The 21,616-nt window shown below is 43.4% G+C and overlaps 1 protein-coding gene across 9 annotated transcripts; it reads right to left on the bottom strand.

Annotated features, from left to right (window-relative positions):
- Positions 1–263: 263 nt before the first annotated feature.
- NACA (nascent polypeptide associated complex subunit alpha) lies at positions 264–20,027 on the bottom strand. Of its 9 annotated transcripts, none has more exons than XM_044421857.1 (11): positions 19,926–20,027; positions 18,231–18,302; positions 15,329–15,451; positions 13,284–13,364; positions 8,242–11,820; positions 5,943–6,028; positions 4,179–4,256; positions 3,481–3,627; positions 2,696–2,824; positions 1,064–1,186; positions 264–387 (listed from the first exon to the last, which is right to left on the bottom strand). In XM_044421857.1, the coding sequence occupies exons 2-11, from the start codon at positions 18,298–18,300 to the stop codon at positions 373–375; spliced, it is 4,431 nt and encodes a 1,476-aa protein (XP_044277792.1). In that variant the 5' UTR covers positions 18,301–18,302; positions 19,926–20,027; the 3' UTR covers positions 264–372. The 9 variants fall into 9 exon arrangements, with proteins under 9 accessions (XP_044277792.1, XP_044277796.1, XP_044277793.1 ...); XM_044421861.1 differs by lacking the exon at positions 19,926–20,027 and adding an exon at positions 16,665–16,808 and having other exon boundaries at positions 15,329–15,540; XM_044421858.1 differs by lacking the exon at positions 19,926–20,027 and adding an exon at positions 16,665–16,808 and having other exon boundaries at positions 15,329–15,475.
- Positions 20,028–21,616: the final 1,589 nt, after the last annotated feature.

Here is a 21,616-nt window from a genome sequence, read left to right as displayed (position 1 = left end):
ACCATTAAGAGCATATTTCTAAACTACAACGAGATCTATGACTGAACTTTAACTTTTCAGAGCCAGAAGAATAAATACACACACTGTGCCTATAAAGAACCACACCAAGCCTGGCAATCCAGTAGACTTTCAAAGACTCAGTTGAAGCATTTTGGTAAATAATCAAAAGTAATTACAGGTGGTCAGACCTACATTATCAACCACAACTACATTTTTATATTATTGAGAAATGATGTGTGTTGTGAAAAAAACAGGTGTGTGAAAACTTTTAAACCACAACTTTTATTAATGGATAGAAATAGTACAAATTGTCAATTCAGCTGCAATTTATTTCCCTCTGTAACACCAAAAAAAATCTCTTTTTCTGGGTGGCTACATCGTCAATTCCTGGAAAAAAATGGAAAGAGGCAAGTCAGGATCTTTGCATTCATTCCCAGATGGTGGGATATGGAAATTCATGGATTTCACTACAGCAAGCCAGGCAAACTGTTTATCTACCATGCCCAACCAATTAACCTTGAAGACTATTGTTATGGCTGCCTATGATTTTAGACAGAGAGGAAAAGAAACATAGAGGGTGTAATTCTAGCTGTGATAAAGCAATCAGACATGGGCAGGCAAAGATACAGTGCCTTGTTCCTAACTAGTTGCCTAGGATATAACATTGAGTGCTGATGTATTTATCTCTTTCCCCAGAAAACACACAGGCTGTATTTACACTAGAAGCTTCAACTGACTCAAGAATACTCTTCCTGCCCCCAGAATTTTGGGAACTGTATTTTTAAGCAGAAAACAACTGCTTCCAACGAGATACTTCTGGGCAGTTTTGAAAAGCTAAATCATAGCACTTAAACATATTTACAGCATATATGTCTCCTTGGACACACTTTGTCTCGTATTCTAGAGGACAATTAGCAGAAGTACAGACAGAAGAAAGCAAAAAATATTTTCCAGTGAGATGATTGGTTAAATGAACCAATAAAATGCCCATGGAGCCCTCTTCCACCTATTCCCTATGCAGGTCTACTGTCTAGCCACAAACAACATGCAGTCAAGCACTTACCATAATAGCATTTACGATATCATTACTGTTATTTTTCAGGGCACGGACGGCTTTTGCCCGGGAAACATTCGCTTGGGACATTACTAACTCAATGTCTTTCACTTCAACGCCAGTCTCATCAACCTGGATGGAAAGAGATTATGTCTCAGGACATCTGTTCACGTCATTTTCTGCCAAGCAGAAGTGGCAGGGATTCAGTGAAGACTCTTAAAACTTAAACATGCTCTTCAACCAAAGGCGTTACAATAACTATAATGGTTCCCTAATATGTAATGAGGTTCCCTAATATGCAATGAAGTCCAAGTTATTGCTGTAGACACCTGGTGACCTTGAGAAACTCATTCTTTCTTTCTTAATGCTTAATCTGGTAAACCAAACACTAGCAGCAGTGCATGATCATATGGAGGGGTAGGAAAGTTAAATACTAGATAGTTAATCCACAGTTCTAGCATGCTAAATCTGCCATAGTGTTCATAATAAAAAGAGGAACAAGAACAAAATGGAGAATGGTGGTTTTACAAAAACCTAAGGAGCATAAGTATGAACGTGTCTCAATAAAAGAAATGAATGCGTTCGGTAAGCCCCAACCATTCAGAATGAATTCTTTTCCACCACAATTACAGAGTCCACTGCTTGAACAGCAATGGAAGGGGTGATCATCAAACAGGCAAGTGTATGCACTCCCTACGTACACTCAGAGCTCAACCACCACACCCTGGCCTGGGCTCTATACTAACAATTGTTGCTCATTTCCAACTGCTTACCAATGCTAGAGAAGTGGCTTGCCTATAGTGACGTGAACAAGGGCAGTTATACTGCCAGTAAAATGGTATTCATTGCTTTTGACAGCTGCTTTCAGTTGCTAAGACAGCTAAGTGCATGAGAATTCATTTCACAAGGGGTGATGTTTTCTTAGCCTCAGTACAATTAAGAGTCACTAGTTTGCTGTAAGGCATGCAGTGCAAATGTACCCACTGCATTATTCCCCCTTCTGGTAATATCTGAAACAAGAGCAACAGCTGTATTATTAATTCTTGGTGTGGCAATTCTGGTACAGTTCTTGTGGGGGGGATCCTAAGGAGATCATTCACTTAAGAATGGGCATAGCCCCCTTCTGCCGCCACAATGATTGAAGAAATAGGAAAAATAACACTTCAAGTTTCCAGCATGAAGCTGAGACGCAGCAAAGGCAGTGCCATGGGCTGAAGCTCAGTTGGAAATGAGCTGGGTGTGAACCTTGGAATATTTTGAGGCACTATAGCTGCTCAACCGTGGAAAGAAGCTGGAACAAAATATGCCTCCTGTAGAAGGCTGGAAGTTCACAAGAGAGGGGGAGGCTTTCAGTATACAATGGGGAAATTGAGAACAACTGAGAACACACGAAGGACCACTGGGCTGTAATAAAAAGGACAACAAAGGCAAGCCTAGTAAACCCTAACCCTAGCCTGTAGTCACAGTTAGCTGTAGTTAAGACATCAAGGAACGTTCAACCAGCAGAGAAGGCCCTTCTTGGCTTGCAGTATGCCCAAAGTGTCATGGAGCAACCACTGTGATCTGGCTGGGACTGCTGGTTTCATGTCCTGAGTTGCATGAGGGGTCAGGCACCTGGCCTCATACAAGTGCATGGCATACCTCCTCCTCTTCACTTTCCTCTTGTACGGTGGGAGTCTGTGTGTTTTCCTGAATGTTTGAAACGGCTTCTCCTTGCACTTTGAATTTCTCAGCAGCAGCCAGCTGCGCCTGCTGCGACAAATCTTCAATCTAGTACATATGGATGAGAAGAGAGAAGTCAGTGATGCTGCTACAACTGAGAAAATTAACAATGAGAAAGGCAAGCAGGATGGAGGGCTCCGCTTGCATTCTGAAAATCCAAATGGCAGCTTTTACAGCAGAAAGATGTTTTGGTCCTCAATGAATGCTTAGAACCAACCCCCTGCCACCACAGTGAATAGTGCAGTGTTTCTTGTGAGCCTCAAAGGTCTAGCTCAAGGACAGAGAATCTTAGGCTTACAGATCAAATACAGCCTCTGAGGAGCACCTGTTGAGTCAGACAGTTTTTCCCTTAGCCCCTACCTTCCCTTCGCTGAAAATATCTGATAACTGCAGAGATAAACAGATGTTTCCTGCTACCCCACCCCCATTGTATTTACACCATTTGTAAAATAAAAGCCCACACTAGGGTCAGTGTGTACAAATGGAGTATGACGAATCACTGGAAGCCATATGCCAGGAGGGGAATGACCTCACCCATTTAAGTATATGATCCCACCCACTGCTAGGATGCAGCTGATGTGCTTGCCTGGAACCAATTCGCCCCTTGGGCTGAAAACTGCACCATGTGCTCATCTAGTTAGTAGTAAAGCTACCCTGCAAAAATCTATGTTCAAGGATCCCTTGAATTCCTGGGCTTAGTTTACCTTTGCTTCTCCAAAGACTATATAGGTATCTGATGCAGGACTTTTGTATACGTCTGGCTTGGTGATGACAAACAGGATGTTTTTGGATTTTCTGATGGTAACTCTGGTTACACCTGTGACCTGACGGAGGCCAAGCTTGGACATTGCCTGAAAAACAAAAGGAGAAAGTCTGGAGGGAAAGTTAAGCCTCTGAGCATCAGAACTAGTCTAGCCCATGGCGGAAACTGAGGGATGTACAAAAAAACACTACTAGTTGCTTCCATAAAAATGAGGATGCTTTCTCAGAAAAATAGACGCAAAAAAATCAGATCTACTTGAAGCTTATGGTCAATGGAAGAACACCCCAAGCAAAGTATTCAAATGATTGCCTATGGTAGTCTCTTGGAACAAAAGGTTGAGTATCATTTACTTCTGCTGGCTAAAGTAAGCAAAGCAACAGAAGCTGGAAAGATCTGAGTAACACAGCATGGCACATCATGAGCTATTTAACCTACAATGAGCCACAGCACCAGACTGCATATGCTACACTTGCTTGAGATTTTCATGTCATGTGACTCTTACCAGCCTTGCATGATACAACAGCCCCCATGTGGAGGATTCATAATAAAAACTGAGGCCACACGGCCTCACTGTGGGTTAAATAAGAATGCGAACAAGCCTACTGCGTAGTTCAGCCATCTCTATAATGTTGGTCTTACCTTCCGTGCTTTCTTTTCACTCCGGCTCTGTTTTGCTTTGCTTACTGGTTCTTCATCTATTTCAGCTGCTGCTGCAAGCTGCCAAAATAAAAGACAGAAAATGGGATTAAAAGAAATTCCTGCTGAAAGACCACAAAAAGTGAAGAACTTAGAATAAGAGGACAAATTGATATGCACATACACATCTATCCTATAATTTTTTCAAGTCAAAGCAGAAGGATCAGAGAATTGGAAGGCAGGTTAAGGGACTGCTCCTCTTTCTAGCATGACTTCAGATATTGGCCAGGAACAGACAATTACATTATCTGTGTACCAGGTTGGGACTAGTGCTTGTGGAGAGGTGCTCTTAGTGTCTGCTACATAACTTTAGAACTATCTTTTCCTGGAGATTTATTAAGTCCAAATCCTTTCAGAAGCAAAATACATGCTTAGTGAAACTGATTACTGGCCTGTGATAGAATAACCATCATTCAAACCACAGTTGGCCAATACAGTTTGCATTAGTATGTAAAATGTCATAAAAGGGCAGTTAGCATTCAAGTTCTTCAATAACATCTTTAGACTAAATGTTAAAGGGGGGGGGTTGAGCAACAGAAAAAACTGGGAATTGCGAAAACCCACGAAGTCTAACAGTAGTAGTTTTGACCACACAGACCCTGTTTGCTTTTTATTTTTCATAATACCGAAACCCAGCTATTTTATTTTATTATCCATGTAGTCACTGAAATACTGTTTCTAGCAACTTCATGTAGTCTTAAGTAATAATCCATATCAAAACTTCTACAAACTACTTCTTCAGGCCTTTTTCATTATGTTATGCTTTTCTTATTTTACTTTGGGAGGTCAAGATCTCTTCTTGCTGATACCAGAGTACAGGACATGGAATAATCAAGTCAAATTGCGACAACCCAGGCTAGAGATCAGGAAAAGCTTCCTCACTGTCAGAGCAACAGTGGAACCAGTTGCCTAGAATGGGGGTGGGCTCTCCCACACTAGAGACATTCAAGGCGAAACTGGACAGTCATATGAGTGGGATGGTATAAACTGTATCCTGCAACAGCAGGGGATTGGACCTGATGACCTTATGGCCCCTTCCAACTCAACTATTCTATGATTTTAAACTTAGCTTTTCTTATTTTACTACATTTTTTACTATCCTTTCTTATTTTACTTTACTTATTTTGCACATCCAGTCTTCTGGGCTGGTGGTGGGATGATCTAATCCAGTCCCCTGGATTCCCTCAGATGGACATACCCCCTTCCATCAGCTCCACCCCTTCTGCCCAACTGTTTGTTTTCCCAGCTTTTGCGATGTTCCCCCCTCCATTCTAATGGTTGAAATGCTTCTCCTATGATGTAGTTACTGGTAATACTTTAAGCTGACGTATGCTGGTATTTTGGTCCCACCTCTTTTGCCTCTGCCTACCAGTGCCCGCCCACCTCCCCCAATATCTTAGGCCAAAAGATGCTCCACACCTTTGCTGTAAAGAGTAATTTTAATGTATAATACAATTTACTACACATATAAACTTGGAACATTTAGCAGAGTAGATACAATATGTATGTTACCTACTGTGCCAAGCCAGCACTATACATAGCGGTGGGGCAAAACCACCCCAGAACTAAGATGCTAGTTAAGAGTGTGTGCAGGCAGACAAAACTGGGATTGTTAATAATGTGAGGCCTTTGATACATTTGGTTCCAGATCAATGTTCTGTGGCCCTCTCCAGGATGCCCACTGAATACAACCCTGTGCCTTCTCACCTGTGCCTGCTGTGTTGTGGCCTGCGTGGAATCTTGTTCTTCAAGTTCGGGCACTGATTCATCACTGTCGGATTCTGTTCCAGATCCTACAGAAACAAATATGCATATAATTTTTCTAACTTGGCCTCTTCCAGGTGTGGTGGACAGGTCCATGCAAAACATGAAGGGCTTACCACTTGGTGGAATCTTTTACTTTATTGTGCCACCACAGATTAAAGTTTCATGATCAAATCTACAAACTTCAGAATACTCTGTCAGTGTTTATTTCCAAGCTAGGTAGCAAAGCAACAGAATTATATACAGAAAAATGCAATATACAAACAAATAATTTTAGAGTGGCAGTGCTCTATATAATAGTGGTTTTAATTTGTGCAGCAATAGATGGGAAAAACAGGTGCTTTGGTGTTGCTCCATCTAGGCAACAAGAGTGTACAAAAACCCCTGTTGATGTGCTCTCTCTCAAACTAAATCAAAGTAGTATTTCTTGGAAACGTTTGAAAACTGACAGGCACTACTTTCAGTTATCACAGAACAAGAGCATGCATGTATGGGAGATGGGAGGTGAAAGGAAAGAATTTCAAAGTGTTTTTCATTTAAGAGTTGCAGCTAGAAGGTATAGATATTCTAAGGCAGACTAGTATTATGTAGAGATATTGTTTAGGTCTTATGAGTTTGAGAATGAAAGTATCCAAGAAAAGAGAACTTCAAATTTTCTGGGAATAAAGTCTTACTTGAATTCTTAGGATTAGAGTATCACCGTTGCTTTAAATGGGGATTTTAAGAAGCAGAAAACACCATGATTTGAATGTTAAGAAGGCGCTGGAGACTTTTATATCCCCACCCTTTCTCCTTTGCTTTTACAGTTTTGTGATAATTGTAGTTTGCCAGGGTAACTAAATTGGGCAAACTATAGCTAGCACTACCTGGGATCACCTCCAAATTGTGGTTTGGAAATTCAGTTTGCCAGGTCATGGCTGGCTTTGGTTACTACAAACTGCAGAAGGAAGACACATTCATAAGAGGGGGAATATATGAGCCCATGACATATTTCTAGAAAGATTTTACAATACCCAAATTGTGCTACTATGAAAGAAAAAAGGTATTTCAAAGACTAAATTAATTTAGTCACCTTTTAAAATCCACCTGTTAATTTCTCACCTTTTAAAATCCACAAAAGGTTGCAAGTTTTGAAAGCTCAACTTCTTAACAGTGAGCTGGATATGCTTTATCTCAAGATTCTAGAACTAAGTTCACTGCTATCAATTTAAGAGGAGAGTCACCAAATACCCCTCCCTGCCACCATTATATGATTGTCATCTTTAGTTACATATACAGCACATTCCCTTCCACATTTCAATGAAATGCTGACTCATGTGTCTATATACTGCAGCATGCGAGTGATCTAATGCAAGTGGGAGGAAACCACTGATGTGAAAGCTCCAGAAAATATCTAGGCTACCCCTTTTCTGGAACCAGTACAAATGATTTTTTCCTCTTACTGGCAGATGAATTCAAGAGCTAATTCAGCTTATGCAACCCCAGAGCATCTTTCCTGTTAGTTGTATATTCAGACTAAAGTGAAGTAACTGGTTGCTAGAAAGAACCACAGACTACTTTAACACCAGCATGCATATTATTCAATAGGTATTTAACAGAAAAACTATTGACATAAAGCAAAATCCCCATGTACCAGAGCAGGTACAAATACAGACAATGCACAATAAGAATGAATGAGGGACTATTTTTCCTTCCAGAGCCAGGGTAAAATATTACATCATAACAGAATTGGCAAAACATGCTAAATCTATGAACATCTCACTCAAAGCAGCTGCACTTAAGATCTACTGGATATCCAATCACAAGCAAAGTACTAGCATTGAAGATTGCAAGCTGAGAGGACGGCAAGTGCTACAGAAAACAAAGCTGTGATTAGAGTTTCTAGGTTAGTGCTATTCCAGAAATACCAGCCAAGGCAAGGCTGACGTCACATCTCCTGTAAGACACCCACAACATGCTCAGTGTGTGAAGAAAGTCACTTGTAGCATATATGCTTATGCATAAATCTCAAGTCCAAAGTGCACACTAAGAGGCCTTCAACTGGTTTTGACAGAGACTGCTTCCAGTTCAGCCTGGACTTACTTTGGCTTAGTTAAATTCACTTCTAACTGCTAATTTTCTAGGTTAACAAACAAAGCAGAGGGCATGAGGGGACTCAGTGTCTCTTCCCTGCACAAACAGATTAGTATTCAGTGAGCACTCTGTGATATCCATGCACACAGCAAACCAAGGAGGCAAATACCCTTGTCATTCTTCACGACAGGTTGTTTGATAGGAGGAACAGAAGCAGTTGCTGGGACCTCAGCAAGAGCCATGGCTGGTTTAGGAGAGAAATCCACCAGGACTGGCTGCAGAGGTGGCTCCCCAGCAGGCACCTCTGGAGGGATCAGAGGTGGCAGCTCGTCGTCATCAAGGATAGCAGAAACAGGGGTGGGGAGTTTGGGTGGCTTTTCAGGAACTATACCAGATGCAGATGAAACTGGCAATGGTTTAGGAAGCACAGAGGGAGCTAGCTTTTTCACAGGGGAAGCAGGAGGTGGTGCAGGTGAAGCAGCTGAGGCAGGAACAGACAGATCAGCAGGTGCAAGAGGCAAAGATGCTGTTTTCTGTGGAGGCACCATATCCCCAGCAGAGGAGACTAATGCAGCAGAGCCAACGGGGGCAACTGGTGTTTTGGGGGTAGAAGTCATCAGAATAAGAGGAGAAGATGGGGCAGCAGATGATACAGGAAGGGGTAATGGAGAAGTCAGGGTCTCAGTGGCAGGAGGGATAGCAGATGCTACTGGAAGGGTGACTGAGTCAGAAACAGATGTTGGAAAAGCAGGAGGAGTCACAGGAAGGGGCACAGAAACAGTTGCTGCAGGGGACAGCGTAGATGGTACAGGCCTAGGAGCAGGCACTGATGGAGCCTCAGGAGAAGTTACAGGGGCACAAGTCAATGCCACAGGACTAGAAGCAATCACTCCTGGGGCTACAGTTGGGGTTGCAGGTTCAGAAATGGGTACCAGATGAGGAGCTACAGAACCAGGAGGTCCTGCTGTAGACACCAGTCCTTCTGGAGCTATGGGAACAGGCACTGCTGAAGCCAAGGGGCAGGAAGCAGGGACCACAGGACCAGAAAGAGGTACCAAAGTAGGGACCTGGGGATAGGAAGCCCCAGAAGTGGATGTCTCAGGGGGCACTGCAGGTGCTACTGGTTTAGACGCAGGTGCTGCTACAGCCACAGGAGGGGACAAAGGACCAGAATCAGCTCCTTTTGCAGTCACAGAGTGAGAAACAGATGGCAAAAGAGAATGGGTTTTCACTGCAGGTGCCACTGAGGTGGGGGCAGACTCTACTGGAGCCATAGTGGTAGGCACAGTGTCAGGGACAGGAGTCAAAACAGGAATCACAGGCTGAGAAGGTACTGCTTGTGCTACAGGTGTTAAAGGAGGACTAGGTTTCACAAAAGGCACTGCAGGTGCCAAAGGTGTAGAAACAGTTGCTCCTTGGGACCCAGAAGGGGCTACAGTGCTAGAAACAGGGGCAAAAACAGGAACTGCAGGCTCAGAAACAGGTGCTGAAGGGGAATCATGTTTCAAAGGGGGCACTGAAGGTGAAAAGGATTTAGGACTAGGTCCTTCTGCAATTAGAGAGCCAGAAGAAGTTTCTGATGGGTCAGCAGGTTTTGCAGGAGGTGCTGCTGGAAGCAATGGTTCAGATGTAGGTTTTGTTGGGGCCTCAAGGCCAGAAGTACATTTCAGGGGTGAAACAGAGCCAGAAGCAGGTTTCATAGATAGCTCTGCAGACACTGCTATTTCTGATGTGGGCCCTACTGGGGCCACAGGGCCCAAAGCAGGTGGCACTGGTGACACCACAGAGTCAGGAACAGGTTCTGAAGGGAAAGCAGGCTTCACAGGAGGTTCCGAAGATACTACTGGTTTAGAAGCAGGTCCTTCTGAGGCTACAGGGCCAGAAGAGGGAGTCAGAGGTGGCAAAGGGCCAGATGCAGCTTTCACAGCTGGCCCTGAAAGCACAGGTGGCTTAGATACAGGTCCTGCTGAGGCTTCAGGGCCATAAAGTTCTAAAGGTGGCATAGGGCAAGATGCAGGTTTCACAGGTGTCTCTGAAGACACAACTGGTGCCAGTGAAGGGGCTACAGAACCAGAATCAAGTGCTGAAGGGGAAGCAGGTTTCCCAGATTGGGTTCTAGGTGCCCCTGGCTTGGATACAGGTTCTGCAGGTGGCATGACAGGTGGCACTGGGCCAGAAACAGGTTTCACAAGAGGCCCTGAAAGCACTGCTGGTTTGGATGCAGGTCCTACTGGGGCCTCAAGGCCAGGACAGGGTTCCAGAGGTGACACAGGGCAAGAAGAAGGTTTCATAGGTGTCCCTGAAGGCACCACTGGTTTAGATTCAAGTTGTACAGGTGGCACTGCTGGTGCCACTGGAGGGGCTACAGAGTCAGAAACAAGTGCTGAAGGGGAAGCAGGTTTCACAGAGGGCTTTGTAGGTGCCACCAGCTTGGGTACTGGACCTGCTGGGGCCACAAGGTCAGAAGTGGATTCTAGAGGTGGCACTACAGGTGGCACTGGGCCAGAAGGTTTCACAGGTGGCACTGAAGGCACTGCTGGTTTAGACTCAGGCCCTGCTGGAGCTACAGGGTCTAAAGAAGGTTGTACAGGTGGCACTGCTGGTATCACAGAAGGAGCTACAGCATCAGAAACAAGTTTTGAAGGGGAAGCAGGTTTCACAGGTGGCTTTGTAGGTGCCACAGGTTTAGATGCAGGCCCTGCTGGGGCTACAGGATCAGAAACAGGGTGCGAAGGGGAAACAGGTTTTGCAGGTGGTGATTTGCACACTGATGTTTTAGGAGCAGGGCCTGCCAGAGGCATAGGAGGGGCAGCTGGGGACAGAGCTGAGGCCATGGGGAAGGAAGCAGCAACCATGGGGTCAGAAACTGGTGCTGAAGAAAGAGTTGTGGGATAACAAGGTTCCACTGCTGGTCCTGCAGGGGCCACAGGACTAGATGTGGGCACAGAAGAAGCCATGGGGCTGTGAGTAGTCACTGCAATGGGAACAGGAGAAAGAGATGCTGTAGCAGAACTTACAGGTGTGCTAGGAGAAGCAGGCTGTGGTGCAGTGCTATGGGATTCAGCAACATGGGAAGAGGGGACTGAAGGTGAAGCAGGAGCCACCGGACCAGAAGCAGGGCCTACAGGAATATCAGAAACTGGAGGCGTCATCACAGGACTAAGGACAGGAAGCAGTGGTGATGTGGGAGAAGCAACTGCAGCCAGTGGAGGAAGGGGAGATGGATCAGAGGGTGGGGGCATCTGGTTTGAAACAAGAGCAGTGACAGGGGATGCAGGACTGACTGGAAAGATGAGAGAATCTGGACTGGAGGCCAAAGGAGATACAGGAGCAACAGGGAGAATGAAAGGAGCTTGGAGAGGAGGAGCTTGGACAGGAGGCTTCTGAGAAAGTGGGGAAGCTGTTGGCACTGAGTTCACAGAGGAAGCTGGAGCAGCCACACTGAGAGAGTCAGAAGAACCTGTTTGACCTGGGAGCCAATCTAATGAAATGTCTGGAGATGAGGGACAAAGCATCTGTGCAGAAACAGCCAAATTTGGAGGCTTCAGGGGAGGAGGCAGAGGAGTCTGGGTCATTACAGTTGGAATACTAGGTGGCAAAGCGGGACCAAGAGTGATTGGCATGGGTGAGAAAACCTGTCCAGGTGAAGCAGTAAAGCCAGCAGGTGCCACACAAAGTCCTGCAAGGGGAAAATTAGTGTCATGGGATGAAGAGGAAGCACCAGAAACAGAAGAGCCGGAAGCAGCAGCTAAAGGAGAGAAAAAGTGAATCAATAATGCAAAGAAAAATACTGGGGAAGAAAAAAATTAGTTATCTAGAGCTTCCTACATGGAAATATTGCTCAGTTACCTGTGGGACAGGATTACTGGAGCTGCTGCCAGAAAAATTATCTGAACAACCGCCCCTCATCAGTCATGTCTTTGTAACCACAGTACTTAAAATAGTGTGAATATTTCACTAGAGGACACGTGAAAGATTAAGTTCTTTGAAAATATGTTACTGTGTCACAGCTAAGCCCAACTTGTTGTCACCTCTCTAGTTGGATCTTTCACCACAAATCCAACCCTATTATATCAATACCTGGTTGATCATTCTTATCATGTGCTATAAAACAAGCTGCAATGTCTAAACTGGTGGCATTTAATATTCTATGTTGTGCCCAGGTGCAGGTGTTTTACACGGACAATTAAACAGATTATCACTGCAATTAGCTTTGTAGCAAAGATTCTATTTATAATAGCAAAGGCTGCTGTACCAGTCAGATTAATTTGGCTACAAAAACAGTATGTGGAAACATGGTTTGCAATCTATTGTGAGGAGAGACACTTATGTGTTATGTGCTCCTAGTCCAAGAAAGACCAGTTATAATAGGTATGATCAAATTGAGTTCCTCTCACAATTATATCATATAATGTCAAGGTGAAGCCAAGGTTACACAAAACTCTTAACATGAAACATAAGCATGCCATACATCAAGGATACCAAGGGCAGCACTTTGGAAGTCTGTCTCAGGGAACACAAAATGCCAACAGTCTCTCTAATAAGCATTGGAACTACAATGCTGGTACCATTAAACACCATTTTGTGTGCCTGTCAACAGCATGTGTCCACAAAATAGAGCCAAACCCTCAACTCTGAACGTTTAGAGCTATTCATCATGCATTTCCTTATATTAATCACAGACTGTCACTCCTGAGGGAAGTTCTTACTCTCCACAGTGACTTGACTTGCATAACATGACAGTCCATGACATCCATGTGGGCTGCTGTGTAGCGCTAGGCACGCAAATCAGGCAGCTAGATTGACTGTTAGAAAATCCTCAAATAATGCACTGCTTCTTTTAGGATTATGTGAGAGTTGCCTAACTTCAAACAACCCTTGTCACCTGTATTGCATAGCATAACAAGCTACTACAAGCCAGGTACCATCCAAATAAGTCGCTTATGGGCACCTGACACAATATGATAGCCTCTGTATGGAATTAAGCCACAGTGCGCTGTCATATCATTTGAACCAGGTCAGTAACTTGCATCTGATCCTTACATCATTAGAAGAGCTAGGAATAGAACTCAAGAGTCAGGATTTCAAGATCTTTGACACCCACCAACACACTACCTCCACCTTGCTAAATGCCATGGTTAATGTAACTGCATTAACACAGCACAGCAAAACATTGTTAAGGAGACACACACTGGGATTAAGAACAAATACCTGATGCTTGAATGGGAGGCTCAGAAAAACAGGCTGCAAGCGCTTCAGAAGCGCCAGCAGAAAAGGCAGCAATGGCTGGTGCTAAATGAACAAGAGTAATACATTATTACAGAGCAGACCAATGCAGAGAGTTTCTGAGTGTCAAACAAGTTTTGTTCCTGAGAAAAAGGCAATTTGTCTTTGAGCTGAGTTTCTATGTAAGTTGGATCACATATAGTTGGCCCTCAACATTTACAGGGGTTAGGGGGCAGGATCTCCATGAAATTGGAAAAGCCATGAATATCTCAACCCGCCCCTTCCCCCATGTCTCCTCTTGCAGCAAGGAATGCTGGCGAGATTCCCTTGTCCGGATGGGCGGGGCAGGAAGGCATGCTTTGGAGGCTTCCCTCTCTCCCTTCTCACTTCCTTTCTATGATGACAATTACCCACAGCAATTTTTTAAAATTAATGAGCTTTATGACTTTTCATAAGTATGGGTTGTACATAATTTGGACGTTCATAACTCAGGGACTGCCTGTAATTCAGGGGCTAGAAAAGCTAGAAGGGTCTCTTCTCTTGGCTTGGTCAAATGAGGCCTACTGAGAGAGTTGCCTGTCCCTGAACAGAAGTGCCTTTCACTTTTAGTTTGCCATTATACAAACCTAAATGGGATCCAAAATTAATATAAACTTGCAAAGGGAAGATATAATTTACAATTTCTACCTCTTGAACAGATGGTGTGGGGCTTGGAGAATAGATAATAGCACGCCAGCATCAGCTCAAATGGATGTTAACAGCATCAGTCCCTTACTCTAAGAAATGTCCCATCAAGGTCTCAAAGGGTAAACTGACCAATCACCAACCTTCCAGTAGGACTGTCTACAAGTCTGCTCATGAACTGGTTTAAACAAGCCTAGAGACACATTAATGTATGGGGTCATGCACAAAGAAGATGGCATACTGAAGTCTGATTACATGGGAAAATATGCATTATCTTGTGTGACTCCTGCAGAATGTAATACAACATGAAAGATGATTCTGCACTGTTCATCTATGATTGAGTGAAGGGCTTTTACTAGTGTGATAATGCTCTTCAATTGTGGGCTGTGTTGCTTCACAGCAGGACTAGGATGACACCCAGAATTCAAGTTATGTACATAGCAGAAGGGTGACATAAAATGCCAGATTAATCAACCACTCAGACTATCTTAATTCTAATTGTCCTATGGAAACAGAAGGGCTGCCAATCTATGTAAATCATAGCCATTCCACAGAAATGCAAGTTGCTTGTACTGGAAGCTTTGGTTTTTGTTTCAAGCTTTCCAGCAGGAAAGTTGAAAGCTTTGGCACTGAGATAATTAGCCTCAATGTTGTTGTGATTGCCTCAAGTACCTTGTTGACAAGAGTCAGAGGAATCACAATAGCTGGTGCTTTGTATTGGCAACTCAACTGCTCATTCCTACTGGTTACTTAACAGCCTACCAAACTTTAGAAGGAAGTCACATAAATAGGTCAGTGGCCTTATGTTTAATGCTGTGCACTAGATCCTGGGTGTGAGCTGGAAAAGGTATAAGATGGGAAAGCCAGAGAACTGGATGCACAACATTAAATAAACAAGTTATGGAAAAGACTCAGTGCAGAACCAGGAAGTTACAGGTTCCATGCTAAGGATGCAACATTATTTCTTAAAAGTAACCTGTGAAGCTTGAGCTGCTACCGGAGATAGCCTAGATAGGCCCTCACTCCGCCTAATTTTTCAACCTTTATGGCTACATCCCCTGCATACACACACATCTAATTTGCCTGAAATACAGGACAACATGGATGTATTCAGGGACACTTCAAGTTAACCTATTTTCAGGAACAACAGTAGCATTTACTGACCAACTGAGGGCACAGAACTTTTAAATATCTCTGCTCTTTACTTGGCAAGGAAGAAAGATTAAATCTAAGACCTCAGTTTAAAATGAGCTGGTACCGTAAGGGGCTAGAATTATTGTATAGCTTTTGATTTCATAAAAAGTCGTTGTTTTAACCCCATCTTGCTGTTTTAACTTGAGACCTACCTGAATGCTCTACAGCAGTCCCAGCCTGAGAACCCTTGCCTGCCAGCTCAGGACTCTTGGTAGCAACTGGTTTGGACTCCTCAGCTGTCAGCATCACTTCCACAGGGGCCCCAGGAACTGGAGCTGGAGTTATTGCAACAGTGTTAACTGTTCAGATACCACCCAGGAAACACAACAGTGTTTACACATGCCCCATGAGGTGCTTAGCAATCCTAAAAAGAAGTATCCAGCAGTGGGGAAAGGTACAAATTATCCTCAGTAGCCCAGAAACTAATAGTACTAGGACTGAAAATGCAAACCCTCATCTATGAAGTATTCTGGGTCAATCAACTTCTGTGAAAAATATGACAAAATGAGTCATCATTGTATGAGAATTGGTATTATTTGAACTAACATATTTGGACCAGATGAGCACCAACTCTAATGGTGCTTTTTAGGTCTGTGGTACTGGTGGCAAGGTGACAATGTGCATATTGCGAATACTAGTTTTTTAATTTTAACATATGTATGAAGTCAAACTAGCTTGAATTCACTGTGTCTCAGCAGTCATGTATACAACCCTTGCACCATGAGGTAACACAGAGGTCAAGTCAGTTGGGAAAAACTAGAAAACTGTAGCTGAACTGGCAAAGGCAGTAGCAAACTATCACAGTTTATATCTCACTGGTAACCAGGAAATACTCCACATACTGGTTTCTAGTAAATATGAGTCAGAAACAATGGATTTGGACCAGCTGTATCAGTATTTACAGTATTCTGTGCCACCTAAGAACCAATTCTGCCATTCCAGGTTCTGTGTGGGTAGGGTTGGCAAAGCAGCTCTTTTATTACTACTTAATTTAAGGAAGAACCAAGAGCAAACCAAAATCTATTTGCTGTACTCCAGTTATCTGCCCAGACTTCTAATAATGTATGTGCAGTCTCCCACAACCTGGTGCCCCCTTCAATGCCTATCAGTCTAAGATAGCTTGGCCAATGGTTAAGGATGCTCACAATTGTCATGAAAAAGACCTGGACTGCACTGGGTTGGGAAGGCTGCTCTACACACTGCCAAGTACAACACTGGCACCTGCAAGTCCTGTCTTCTTACAGGGGTGCTGAAACAGCACCCTAGTATGAACAGTCTGCTAGGACAGAAGGACAGCTAAATACCCACATGGACTGTGACTCAATTCAATTGATCACCTCATTAGAGAGGAGCATGCATTTGCTGCTTGCTTTAGAGGAGCCACTGTTTCATTCCATAGAGCAACATTTTATCACTCAACAGAACTCCACAGTTCCTCCCTATCTCCAAGTCAATTTCCCACCCCTGGACAGAAATCATTGCATTTACCAGTCATGCAGTGTACAACATCCCCATGCGCAGGTGTGTATAGTTGAGATTCAGTCACAATGACATGCAGTGTCCCCTAAACTTCCAGGCAGAAATGTAGCAAACAAGGAAATCTGGTTCTCTGCTAACCAGCATCCACGATACCTTCAAGACAGACAGTTGGAAACGTAATATATGGGGTAGGGTGGGTTGATAATTAGTGAGTCCCAGGAATATAGATCAGCCTATGCCTGCAAATGCATGCATACACACTTCAAATTACAACCAGGTTTTTAAAAGCAGTATTGGTTTACAGTCTCAATCCACTAGCAGTTAAGTACTTTCACTGTCAACATATTTTATCAGCTGTGCATTAAGGCCAAGTGCAGGATACTTGGTAAGTGCCAAACCACATAATCCTTTGGCTTTAGAAAAAGAAGATAATGTGCTTCCTTGCTTTACAATTAAGCTAAGTGACATTATGGAGAGAATTAGCAATCTATCCATTTAAAATCTACTTACTTTCAACGTAATACATAAAATTCTAGGTCTGAAGTATGATCAATTCACATTTTTCTTCTTTGTTTTAGTTCCACAACCACACTAGTGCAATCTACTCTACCTTAAACAATGGTCACCTTCATAAGAGGGCATGTAAGAGTGGCAAAGTAACTATGAATTATTCATATAAACATTCCAGCTCCTGAAAATATGACAAAGTTGCATACTTCCATTTAATTAAACAACCTTTTACTTCCCAAAGAAAGCTTACAGACCTCTAAAAAAGTGAAAAATATCCACTGAGAAACCTATCTACATGGAGATACTTCAGTTTACTCAGTTACAAAAGGCCAAAGGCAGAAAGAGATCTCCAAACCATTAAGCAAGTATCTAGCATTTGACCCAGGTTAGGAAAGCCAAGAGCCACAAGTCCCTAATGTTTCATTGGGTACTCACGCCTAGTTAGGACACCAAGACATAAAATCAGAAGCTTAGGGGTTTTTTTTAGTATGCCATACTCTTAAAACCTCCAGAAAAAAGCTGGATAGCTGGATTTATCCAACTTGTGTTTCACTTCAAGCATGCTGCAGCCATATTCCAGACAGAAAACCTGCAACTCATCCAACCAGGAAGAGACTGAATGTGGTAAAGGCACAAAAGAACATTTTATTTCAAAATGTTTATTTTAATGCCTCAAAGTCAAAATAACATTTATATAGCATTCCTCGTGTTCCCAAACGTTATTTGAGTAACCTTACAACAATTTTGTGAGGTAGGGTTCTATTATCCCCATATTGCAGATGGAGGGCTGAAACTGAGGAAACTCTATTTTCCCTAAGCCTATCTAATCAGGTCACAACAGAGGCAAGAATTCAATCAAGCAATCTTTTGTAGTGCAATCCTATACATATATTTGCAGAAGGAACCCCACTGAGTTTAATGGGATTCACTTAGGTAAGTGTATGCAGGATTGCAGTCTTCCATTTAAATATCTTCCAAAATGGTTTTACTGGCTAAGTCAAACTGGCTGACTGGATGAGTTTCAGGATAATTTTTAAAGACATATTAATTATCTAAGACACTAACCTGTCTCAGCCTGAGGCTGTGGCAGTTCCTGTTCTGTAGCTGGAACAGTTTCTGTGGCTTCACCAGGCATTTCTGGAAGGGAGAAAAGTAAAAAAAATCAGTCATTTCCTCCCTCTATAATTATCAGAACAAATAATATCCCAGTTTATCAAACAAAGATTTTGTTCCTCTACAATCAGGCAAGTTACACATAAACAAGAAGCTAAACTACTGTCCCCTATACGAGTGGTGGCCTTTTAAATGTTTTGGCTTACAACCTTTATCTATCCTTATCATCAGGTATGCTTTAGCCTATACACTGCTCAACTTTGCCCAGAGTCTGAACTAGTTCTAGGTGAAATTTGCTCAAGGTAGCAATCCTGAAAAAATCCTTAAACATACATTTAACTAGAAGCTAAAAAATTCAGATCCTTTTGTATATCCAATTACTTGTAAATGTTCACTTATTTTCACACCTTTGCTAATAGGATGAACAATCATCTCCAATAAATAATCAACAGAAAGTTACATTCTACAAGTTGTTACATTCTACTTGTTGTTCCATGCAACAAGTATACAACCTGTTGATTCAACTGTGGGAGCTACTTTTTAATACCAGCATTCTTCTTCAACTTACTTTACTGAAGGGTTTTTAAAGATTCATGGCCTTTTAAAGCCTTGATTCACAACCTCTTACTCTAACTTAACAAAGCTACATGAGCAGCAACACTGGTATTATGGAGAGCTATGAAAGTCCAGAGATACATCTTCAACTCTAACACAAGCTTAAAACATGCCCCACTATTTGCTATCATAACCAAATATTGACGTTCAATGACAGTAATGATGATTACCAGGTGTTGAGGGCAAATGGGAAGTGGCTTGTACGTTTGGCTTGTACATTTCCTAGAAACATTTGGCTGGATACCGTTGAAACCAAAATACTGATTTACACAGACCTCTGATCTCATCCACCATATGTATCAAAACTTATGATATGGCGCGCTCTTTCATTCACTCTCATCTGTAGATAATTCTTATGCACGAGCATATCGTTCCTCCAAGACACAACAAACAGCTCAACGGGGAAACAAACCCCTACTCCTTTAATTTCACTAAGTCAATATCCTCACAGTGCTACCACCATCACACCACTGATTGGAACCATTTTGAACACACCGGGGGGAGGCGGGGGAGAAGCAAGGCCCCGATCCATCCAGACGTGTTCGCAGCTCCTTCGCGGTTCCTTTCCACCACAGTTAGAAGACTAGGGAGCAGAACTTGCCGAGGTCCCCCAATCACTGACCCCTAAATCAGAAGACTAAAGTCCTCAGTCAGAGAAGGCGCACGCGCCTGCCCAACTAGGTAAGAACTGAAAAGCCGCGTCTTCCTCCCAAACTACTTTCTCCTCTGGCATTTGCAGAGAACTCCGTCTTCCACCGAATCCCAACGGGCGTCCCTTTTGGGGTTCTTGCCACGGTTCCCCTTGAACCGAAGCCCTTTTCCCAAGGCCTTCTTCAGGCCTTACAACCCGAAGTGGCCCAAGCGGCCTGTCTGCGGGAACGCCGCTGGCTCCCGGAGGCTTGGCTCTACTCGCCCGCCGATGGCGCGTCACCCTTTGAAGCCCGAGTCATTCCCAGCTTCAGCGGCGGCTCCCTCGCCTGGCCAAAGCGCATTCAGAGGCGGATGGAAGCGGATAGAAACAACGAAACTTACTGTACGAGACGAACCGGGCACAAGATGGCGGCAGAAAGAGAGCGAAAGGTGGAGAGAGAGCCACTTCCGGGCCAGGCCAGAGCGACTTCCGGGTCTCTGAGGGCCTCTTCCGTGTGCCGAAGTCACCGCCTCTAGATTCTTGTTCTGTTTGTCCTGGTCGAGGTTTCCACGGATAATTGGTTAAACTGCGGCTATCTCATGCGAGCGCTACCTCTCCTTTTTCCAAGCGGCAGAAAAAGCTCCTGATAAGCCAACTACAGGAACTGTGAGAAACGAATAGAAGAGCCTGCAATGATTCACGGCAAAGACCAGGCCCCTTCGAGTACAGACCGTCTGAAATGGTGCTGTAGTACATGGCACTTCAAAAAGCGCAAGCATATTCATGTTTGCTGTTATGTGCTGTCAAGTCCTTTCTGATTTATGGCGGCCCTACGAATGAAGGCCCTCCGGAATGTCCTGTCCATGACAGTTCTATTCAGCTCCTAGTCAGCTCTCCCAAGTTCAAGGCTGTGGTTTCCTTACGGATTTGGGCTTCCCTTTCATCTTCCGCCTTCGACTTTCTCTAACACGATTGTCTTCTCCAAGAATTCTTGTCTTCTCATGAAGGCCTCAGTTTTGTCATTTTTGCTTCTTGGGAAAGCTCTGGTTTGATTTGATCTAGGACCCACTTGTTTTTCTGTCAGTCCAAGGTATTAACAAACCTCTCCCCAAGAGTCATGTTTCAAACACATCATGTTTAGATAGGGGGAAAAAATCCTACAGTGCTCTTCATGGGGAATGCTTGGTGTTGTAGGCCTTTCCTTTTGCATCATAATTTAATTGTTTGAGCTGTCCCGAGGCTATATAGCAAGGGGGACCCATACAAAAACTTTAAGTAAGTAAGTAAGTCTGAAATCCTGAAGATGGGAATCAGATTCCTTGAACAGAATATGATGTACTTCTGAGTAGATGTCTAGAATTGTACTGTTGTTATATGCCATCAAGTGGTCTCTGAGGTATGGCAACCTATGAATGAAAGGCAGAAGTAGAAAAGGAAGATCAAATGAATTGACTCCATAAAGAAAGCCACAGCCTGGAAATTACAACAGCTGAACAGCCCTGGCATGGGTAGGTCATCTTGGAGGGCTTTCAATAATTTATGTTGTTGTTACAGGCCATTAAATTGTCTCCAATATTGCAACCCTATGAATTGGGCACACCCAACTTATTGCAACCTCATGAATAGCAGCACACCCATTTCTTTCAGGACCATACATAGCTTCTCATGAAAGACACAATCAGAGGTTTTGCTGTAGCCTATAAAGCATACCAATCTTCTGAAATTCTTTGGTGTGCTTCAGATCTTGAGTACCTCTTTCTTTTCAGAATCTGGCATGAACTTCAGGCATTTCTTTCTCCATGTAGGGTAATATTCTTTGTTGTAACACCATGAGCATCACTTTGCTTGCCTGGGAAATTAGTCCAATGGTCCTACAGTTGCTGCACTGTAACATGTTTATTATGTCAGTGACAGTAAGGCTAGAGCAGCCATCCCCAAACAGGTACATTCCTAAGATGATGGGCTCCAGTTCCCAGCATCCATGACCATTACTTGTGCTGGCTAGCAGATGCAAGGAATGGAAGTCCAATGTGCTTAGGACTGCACCTTGGTTTGCAAAGGCAAAGTGGGGGGAGATTTATTCCCTTCCCTT

Source organism: Varanus komodoensis, unplaced genomic scaffold, assembly GCF_004798865.1.
Source record: "Varanus komodoensis strain SLA01 unplaced genomic scaffold, ASM479886v1 scaffold12, whole genome shotgun sequence".
Taxonomy (NCBI): Eukaryota; Metazoa; Chordata; class Lepidosauria; order Squamata; family Varanidae; genus Varanus; species Varanus komodoensis.
This window is presented reverse-complemented; position numbering and strand designations above follow the sequence as displayed.

What these genes read in the sequence shown, in the direction of transcription:
- NACA (XM_044421857.1), bottom strand. Translation starts at nt 18,300, where the DNA reads ATGCCTGGTGAAGCCACAGAAACTGTTCCAGCTACAGAACAGGAACTG. An exon ending in GTGAAAAGAAAGCACGGAAG is followed by an intron (nt 3,628 to 4,178) that starts GTAAGACCAACA and finishes TTTGTTTTTCAG; the next exon opens with GCAATGTCCAAGCTTGGCCT. An exon ending in AGGAAAGTGAAGAGGAGGAG is followed by an intron (nt 1,187 to 2,695) that starts GTATGCCATGCA and finishes CTTTCCATCCAG; the next exon opens with GTTGATGAGACTGGCGTTGA.